Source organism: Morus notabilis, unplaced genomic scaffold (genome assembly GCF_000414095.1).
Source record: "Morus notabilis unplaced genomic scaffold, ASM41409v2 Scaffold274, whole genome shotgun sequence".
Classification (NCBI taxonomy): Eukaryota; Viridiplantae; Streptophyta; class Magnoliopsida; order Rosales; family Moraceae; genus Morus; species Morus notabilis.
Genome location: NW_010358785.1, coordinates 355,644 through 364,082, shown reverse-complemented (window position 1 = coordinate 364,082; position 8,439 = coordinate 355,644). Strand labels below are relative to the sequence as shown.

Genomic DNA, 8,439 nt, shown 5'->3' with positions numbered 1-8,439 from the left:
TAATATTCGAAATCTAGAAAAATACAAAAAGAAAGAGAAGAAGATAACGAAGAACGCTTAGAATTCTTGAAAAATCCCTCCAATTTCCCTCTGGAATCCTCTCCAATTCATATTTTCTTCCTTTGCAATTTTTGTTTTCATTTTTCTCCTTCCCCCTTCAGTTTTCGGCCCTCTCTTCCTTATATTCCACGTCCAGCACATCCCCAAGAAGCCAATTCTAACTTTCCATAAAAATCCCCGCACCAAACTAGGGCAAAATGCGTGTTTCTAATAAAATCGGGTAACTCAGGCGACATATCCCCTAGAATAGGCGACATATCGCCTAAAGGCAGTGACATATCTCCATAAAGGAGGCGACATATCGCATCCCTCGCTGGTCCTTCGCACAGGTTTGCTCGATTTTGCTCATTTTCGAGTCGCATCGCCATATGAAGGTGCCATATCGCCTCGTTCTCTGTCTTTTTGATCCAAAATGCCTCAAAACTCAGCGATTTCACCCTTTCCTACACACTCAAGGGAAAGTCATCAAATCCACATAACAACTTGAGGAAAAACACGCCGAAACTAGCTAAAGGAGTAACGAATGAGCGCATAAATTACGCACTCATCACCTTCCCAGGGGGTCAAGGCAGTCCATTCCTCAAAAACCATAAAATACCATAGCACATACGAGTGGGGGGAAAAAAATCTCTGTTCACCCCGCTGCCACTCCCTGACCTTGCCCAAAATGGCCATAAAGCCACGCCTGGCTGCCACCCCCTGAACTCGCCCAAGTGGCCACGAAGCCACGCCTGGCTGCCACCCCCTGACCTTGCCCAAATGGCCACAAAGCCACGTCCGGCTGCCACTCCCTAACCTCACCCAAAATGGCCATGAAGCCACGTCTGGCTGCCCAGCGACCTGTTACATTCCCTTCTGGGGTAAGCATTCTCCTGGGAGCATCGAAAGTTGCCCCTGAATCCCATAGGAAATGTCTTACCGACGGGGACCTCTGGGGGGATTTCAGCCAATATCCAAAATGGCTGGCGGGAAAACTTCCCTCCCTTTTTTTTACCACAAACCTGGCCTATAAATACCGTGGCCCAAACCTCTCAAAAAACACAACAAAGATACACGGGAAAAGAGGGAAAAGGGCAGATCAAAGTATTCTGTTCTAACTCCTCTGATTTTCTGGTTTCTAACAGAGCGACCGACGGAGAATCATATTCTCCATAACTTCTGGCGGAGTCCCTCTAGAACAAGTTTCTAGGCGTTCTCCCCATTGGAAGTGGTAACAAAAGCTCCTGAAACACCAAAAGCCCTTAACCGTAACCCAACACCTCGAGATTGACTGTTTCACTCCCTTTACACACTACGTCCGTCGGGATCGTTTTATTCAGAAACAGAGAAATATAACTCCGTTACCCACTTAGAAACCTCCTCCATAAACTGGTCACGTTCCTCTCCCACACTATACGCTCACTGGGAGATCCCCATCGAAAATTCCTCAACCTCACGGAGCTGAAGCCGCAACGGGTGTCGCCCTCGGATACTGTCTTCCTCGGGGACATCCGGGTTTAGCCAACCTCAGCCGGGGCCAACCTCATCATCCCGGCCACCGTCGATGCCAGGAAGGACCCTCAGCAGCTCTCTGACCACGTCAGTGGGTGAGTGCACAGTCATAGTGAACCAAACGAGGCCACGAGTTTCGCACCTTCCACGTCGACAGGCCCTCTCCAAAAGAGCCCCAACAATGATGAAAAGTTTTAATAGGGTATATGGGTGGGATTTTATTTGTCTTTTCATTGTGAACGCATAAAAAAAGGATCATCTCAATCGGAATTAAAACGAAAAAGTTATAGCGTTTTTAAGAATAAAAAAAATATGGTTTATTAACTTGAGTTTGAGTTTAAGAACTTGAGTTGAAGGGGAGACTTGAATTTAAATTTTAACCCTAAACTCAAGTTAAAATTCAAATTAAAACTCAAGTTCAAACTCAAATTTTATAAAAGAACATGAGTTTGAATAAATTTGTAACTTGAGTTTAAATTTTTTTTAAGTTTAAGTGCAACGAACAAGCCTTAAGTTTGTTTAGTTCAAGCTCTGGCATTTTTGTCATTTCATTTTTAAAGTTAAAAGAGTTAAGACCAAGAGACAATTAAATTTGTAACGAGTGCTTAACGACAGGCCAATTTGCCTCGAGTTGATAAAAAGTAAGAACAATAATATTTTAAATGCAGTTACAAAAATGCACTTTGAACACTACTTATTATTGAATAAATGATTAAGGGGGCGTTTGGAAAGGGGATTCGTGCTATGATTCGAATCATAATTCGTGGCTCGTTACAATATTTTTTCTCATAAAAAACACACGTAAAACGAGAATAATTCTAAATCATAATTCTGAATCTATGAACCAAACGTCCCCTAAATATATTAACTTTAATCAAACGTTTCCATAATTTTTATCAAGAATATTTTAATTTGAAATTATCTAAGTTTTACTTATTTATTTGCATATATTGAAAAGCAGAACAAAAAGCCATGCAACTAATCCACAAAAGCAATGAAAACAAGCCACAATCCGAGCCAAGCCAAACCACGAGTGTGAATTGGCAGACACCACGTCCGTAGAAGTGGGTCCTAGCTCAAGACCCCTTTTCTGCCAACACCTTAGCCTATTCGCTAATCAAAGTGCGTCACGTGAAAGAATCGCGTTCAACTCTCTCTCCCTCTCGCTCAACATGGATCAAACCTCTCCACGATTTCGTGCTGATTAAAATTCACTTGTCTCCTTAAATCAAGCAGAATTAATTATCGGATCTCTCCAAATTTAGTAGTATTCTTATTTTCAAATTTAATTGTCATATTTTATTAGTTATTTTCAAAATTCATTTGCAGCCCGAAACTATATAAATTAGAGGCTAACCAAGGCTCTCAAGACTACACTTTACTTTTTTATTTTTCACCATGTTTCTTTTCTCATATTTTCTCTTTAAAATCTGTGAGAATATTCTGCAAGTTAAGTTAGAGTCTATTGGCTAGACTAGAGATTATCTTATATGCATGGTGACCTAGTTTGTGTTTTGATTCGTGAGTTAGGTTGTAACTCTTATACATTCAAGTTGATTAATTTTCTTCCATTATTTTCCGTCTCAATTCAATATTTGTGTGCTGCCAACGTTTATAATTTGCAACCTCAAGTCGCTCTTCATGAAGACTCTGGAATGTGTATAGTGAGAGATAAGATATGAGTCTTACCTCAACAAAGGTATCTCTATAATTGGATTATTATTATTAGTGTCTCTAAATTATGGGGTCATTCACAATTTATCTTCTGAACTTTAAAAACTCACACTATATCTCTTAAATTTTAAATTATTCTCATTTAACCCTTTCTATTATAATATCTTTAAAATTAGATAGAAAAAAAGAGCAATGTAGTTGCGTGACCTTTCTGTTTGAATATTTATTAAAAAATAAACGAATAAAAACTACATGATCACACTTAATCATTTTAATAAAAGTTCTTATAAAAAATTTAAATGACACTAATTCAAAATTTAAATGATGCAATGAGTGTTTTTAAAATTTAACCGGTAAAATCAAAATAACTCTAAAATTTAGAGACTCCGGTAAAATTAACCCTATAATTTTGGAAAAGAAAAAACATGATTAGAACTTTATTTAGTTTGTTGATTTAAATTTTTAATTTAAATTGAAGTATAATTTTATGTAAATTTTTTTATTATAATAAAAAATTAAATATAATTGTGTATCAAAATTTTTTAATGTAATAAATTTTAAATTTTAAACTCAAATTAATAAAATAAAGGGCTATAGTCTATCAAGTTAATGAAAGAGCTCTACCTACGTGCAATCAGTTATAATAATAATCAAATAAACTATTCCGATCTTGTCCAGCTGCTAAATCAATCCAATAGTGTGAAGACGCAAACGATTCCTCTAATTCCACGTTCTCTCGAGCCCCACTGAATATTTAAAGTCAGATTCAATTATTATCTTTTTCTTCTTCTTGTTCCTTCTTCTTCAGCCAGGAGATTCGGAGGGAAAAAAAAATACCTTCATCCATGGCGTCTCTCAGCTTTACCCAGATCAAAACCAAGAACCCAGTTGCTGAATTCGCAAAAGCTCATCCAAAAACTGGTTTGCTTCGATCAAGAAGAGTCGGGTTCAGGGTTTTGGCCTCTGAGACCCAGAAAGAGCCTGATCTAAGTGTCACTGTCAATGGATTGCATATGCCCAACCCATTTGTGATCGGGTCGGGCCCACCCGGGACTAACTACACCGTCATGAAGAGGGCCTTTGATGAGGGTTGGGGTGCTGTGATTGCCAAAACTGTAAGTTTTTTTAATTATTGATTATATATATATATATTTGTGTGGATGTGTATTGTGCTGTTTCGATGCTGTGGAAATGAGAGAAGAAATTGACTAAAAATGAGGACTTGGATTGTGTTTAGTGCTTTTAGCTTTTTGTTTGACCATCATTTTTAAAGTCGTTCTTCATAGAAATGGAGGCCCCAATTCAGATTTGGGTCCCAATTTGATTGTTGCTCCTGTTCTTTAACTATTACCAACCTTGGTAAATCTCAATCTGAATCTTCAATAGTCTGCGGAGAACAAATGATAAAGTCTTGGTGATTTTTTGACTAAACAGTTTGTACATAATGATGTTACAATGATCACCACTGCATTCTTCTTTTTCCAAGTTACTCCATTAAGAATATGAATGGAAGGACGAATATTTGAGAATCTTGATCTCTGCTCAAGACTGTCAATTTTGTTGATAACAGGAGTTATAGATATAACTTTCTTGATTTGCATTTGAAATCTTCAACATTAAAGTTTGGATCCTATGTTGCCTGTTATAATGAGTGACAAAATGATCTTGGATTGGTCAAATGGTAGGAAGGTTTTGGTTTCTCTCTCTCTCTCTCTTTTCATTATTATTATTATCTATATATATATGCTTTAATCTGAGAAATGTAAACGAAGTGAAGTGGATCTAAAGTATTTGTCCGTTTTTGTCCCCAGGTTCATAGGTCACTGTTTGATCCCAGTTTACTCTTTTGATAGGTGTCACTTGATGCATCAAAAGTTATTAATGTCACTCCTCGATATGCTCGGTTACGAGTGGGTGTTAATGGCTCCCCCAAAGGACAAATTATTGGGTGGGAGAACATAGAATTAATTAGTGATAGGCCTCTTGAAACCATGCTAAAGGAATTCAAGCAACTTAAGGAAGAATATCCAGATAGAATTCTGATTGCTTCAATTATGGAGGAATACAATAAAGCTGCCTGGGAAGAGCTTATTGATCGAGTAGAGCAAACTGGAGTTGTAAGCTGGAGTTTTACTTAAAAGTTAACTATGTTCGTTTAACATGCGAGTTTTGTTGCCTTAAACATTCAGATATTTTCTCTTTAGGATGCATTCGAAATCAATTTTTCTTGCCCTCATGGTATGCCAGAGCGCAAGATGGGTGCCGCTGTTGGTCAAGATTGTGCACTTTTGGAAGAGGTTTGTGGGTGGATTAATGCGAAAGCTACAATTCCTGTTTGGGCAAAGATGACTCCTAACATCACAGATATCACCCAGGTAAATTTCACCCTTGTTTTAAGTCATCACCTGTTTTTCTCTATGCAGCTTTAACTTATGTTTCTGAATCTTAACTTTTATCACTTAGAAAAGGAGGAATGAAATTTTCACATTTTTGTATTGCATTTGGCTTTTTCTTTTTGTTTCTAAAAAATGGAATTCTGGTTGCACTTCAAATCTGAGTGACGTGTAATGTGGCCCATTAATTTTGTTTGCGCAGATTGTTCTACATCATTGCATTGCACCAAAATATGATGCTTTATTATGTTAACAAATACAGAACATGATTCTCGTGATCATAGATGTAATTGGAAATGGCCACCTCTATGCAATAAATTCTAAATTCTCACTATATTGAAGTTAAAGCTCACCTTCTTTCTTGAGAGCAAAATCCAGCTGGTCAAAATGCTAATAATCTGCTTCAAAGTTGGAGGGGTTTTATGGTTAATCTTTTTTTCTTTTTTCCTTTTTTTTTGTGTGGTTTTTTTTCCTTTTCTAAAAGACGTTGTGGTTTATCTGATTATTCATAAGTCAGCATTAATTCCTATTAGGATGACTTATTCACGGCTATTTCTGCAATATATATGCAAAAAGCAGAAGAAAGACATTTTCACACTATTTTCCTTTTCTGATTTTATTAATTAAGAACAGATCATAAGGAACCTAAATTAACAAAAGTAGGTTATTACCAGCTTAGGATCCTTTTTTATGTGATTATATTCTCATCGATTATCCTCATTTTTACAGCCAGCTAGGGTGGCTCTAAGCTCAGGATGCGAAGGTGTAGCTGCAATTAACACAATCATGAGTGTAATGGGAATTAATCTGAACAATTTACGTCCTGAGCCTTGTGTGGAGGGGTTTGAAGCCAAAACTTCAAAAAACATATCATTGTTTTTTACTGCCTCGTTTATCTCAGGAAAGTTTATGTGCTTAAATTCTCTTTCAGGTACTCAACTCCTGGTGGCTATTCTTCCAAGGCAGTCCATCCTATTGCGCTTGCAAAAGTGATGAACATTGCGAAGATGATGAAGTCAGAATTTAATGACAAGGACTACTCGCTCTCAGGCATTGGTGGTGTTGAGACAGGTAGTGATGCGGCTGAGTTTATTCTTCTTGGAGCAAATACTGTTCAGGTAAGGATAAAAAATCTAGAGAGTTTCTATTTCCGTGGTATAAATGGTTTGTGCACACACCACACGCGCATGTGCTATATTTCTTGAAATCTCCATAGAAGTGTAATTTTGTTCTTGCGATGTCACTTAGTTCTTCTCGCTTCCAAGTAATGATATCACCATATAGGCAGCTCTCATTAAAACTTTATTTTTTTTTTTCTTTTTCTTTTTTTTTTGACGTTTTCGTTTTCCATAAGGATTTCAATGGTAGTCTTATTTATATTTGAGAATGTGAGACGTTTACATTTAGTCATGTTATACTGAAGTTTTATGAGATTGAGGTCATTGAATTTTGTTTGTAGGTCTGTACTGGGGTTATGATGCACGGCTATGGCCTCGTGAAGAAAATATGTGAAGAGCTGAAAGATTTTATGAGATCGCACAATTTCTCATCAATCGAGGATTTTAGAGGGTATGCACTTGAAAAAAAAAAAATATATATATATATATATATATATAATGACATTAATATTCAATTCTTTTACGTTTTCAAGTGTGGCATTGCTTATGGCAATGCTGCATCTAAGAAATTTTATCACAAACAAGAAAGCATAGTCCTCATCTTTTCTTTGTTTTTTTTTTTTTTTTTTTTTTTTTTTTTTTTTTTTTTTTTTTTTTTTTTTTTTTTTTTTTTTTCTAGGGCTTCCCTTGAATATTTTACCACTCACACTGATTTGGTAAGAAGGCAGCAAGAAGCAGTCAAGCAGAGGAAAGCCGTTCGGAAAGGTTTGCAGTCTGACAAAGATTGGACTGGAGATGGCTTTGTTAAAGAGACTGAAAGCATGGTCTCTAACTGACTTACAGAACCATTTGTGAGCCTTGCTGTGAAAAGGGTCTGTTCATCCGTTGTTTAGTTAAGAATGTAAGCTCTGTTCCTTTTTAAGTTTGAGTTTGGAAAAGGAAGCTCATTTTGTGAATATTTCAGTTAATAATCTCATTTCTCGTTCAGATAATTGGACATGTTACTTCAAATAAATAATGGAGAGCAATTGCATATATTATTTATAATGAGACTATTTGAATAGAAAATGAGGTCTGCGATCAAAGTTATCTAATAATGCTATTTCCTTGTTGAATAATACGAATGCTTGGCTGCATGTGAAATGCATGATAAAGATGATAAAGATTCACTTACAAATGAAACACGTTTCTTTTTATTGTTATTATTATTATTATTATTTTTTGTCAGTGAAAAGAGGTACTGTTGAAAAAATGGCAAATCAGTTGTGCAGCAGAATTATAAAAGTTTTATTTTTCAAAACCACCTGTAGGATCTTGTTTATAATGTTATATAACATAAATATCGAAGATTTAAATTATACATTTAGGAGATGGGCAACTGCACTTTTGAAGAACTACAACTTACAAAAACAGTAATCGGAAGATTTTTTGGAAGAGCTTTAATTAACTGGTCTTCTCTGCTATCTGTTTTTCACAATTGGAGTGCGAGTGAGCATATGTCGTTCAATCTCCCTTTAGTATCTTGAACTCCTTCAAACCATAAGAGAGTAAAAAAAAAAAAAAAAAAAATCTTGAGATTTAACAATTTTCCTCCCAAGAAACTCTTACCTATAACCTCCTGAAAGTCTCTTAAATGATCTGATAAATAATGAGACTTAAGAGGCTATTTATAAGGTTTAGAAAGTTATATTCCCACACCAAAT

At 36.1% G+C, this 8,439-nt stretch overlaps 1 protein-coding gene across 1 annotated transcript; it reads left to right on the top strand.

The window, feature by feature from the left end:
* Positions 1-3,880: 3,880 nt before the first annotated feature.
* Positions 3,881-7,725, top strand: LOC21402274 (dihydropyrimidine dehydrogenase (NADP(+)), chloroplastic). The gene is made up of 7 exons (XM_010093439.2): positions 3,881-4,340; positions 5,079-5,342; positions 5,430-5,600; positions 6,348-6,460; positions 6,550-6,736; positions 7,078-7,187; positions 7,416-7,725. The coding sequence occupies exons 1-7, from the start codon at positions 4,071-4,073 to the stop codon at positions 7,570-7,572; spliced, it is 1,272 nt and encodes a 423-aa protein (XP_010091741.1). The 5' UTR covers positions 3,881-4,070; the 3' UTR covers positions 7,573-7,725.
* The last annotated feature ends 714 nt before the right edge of the window (positions 7,726-8,439 follow it).

Coding starts and splice junctions, on each gene's coding strand:
- LOC21402274 (XM_010093439.2), top strand. CDS start 4,071: ATGGCGTCTCTCAGCTTTACCCAGATCAAAACCAAGAACCCAGTTGCT. Junction 5,601..6,347: donor ACATCACAGATATCACCCAG/GTAAATTTCACC, acceptor TCATTTTTACAG/CCAGCTAGGGTGGCTCTAAG. Junction 6,461..6,549: donor CCTGAGCCTTGTGTGGAGGG/GTTTGAAGCCAA, acceptor ATTCTCTTTCAG/GTACTCAACTCCTGGTGGCT.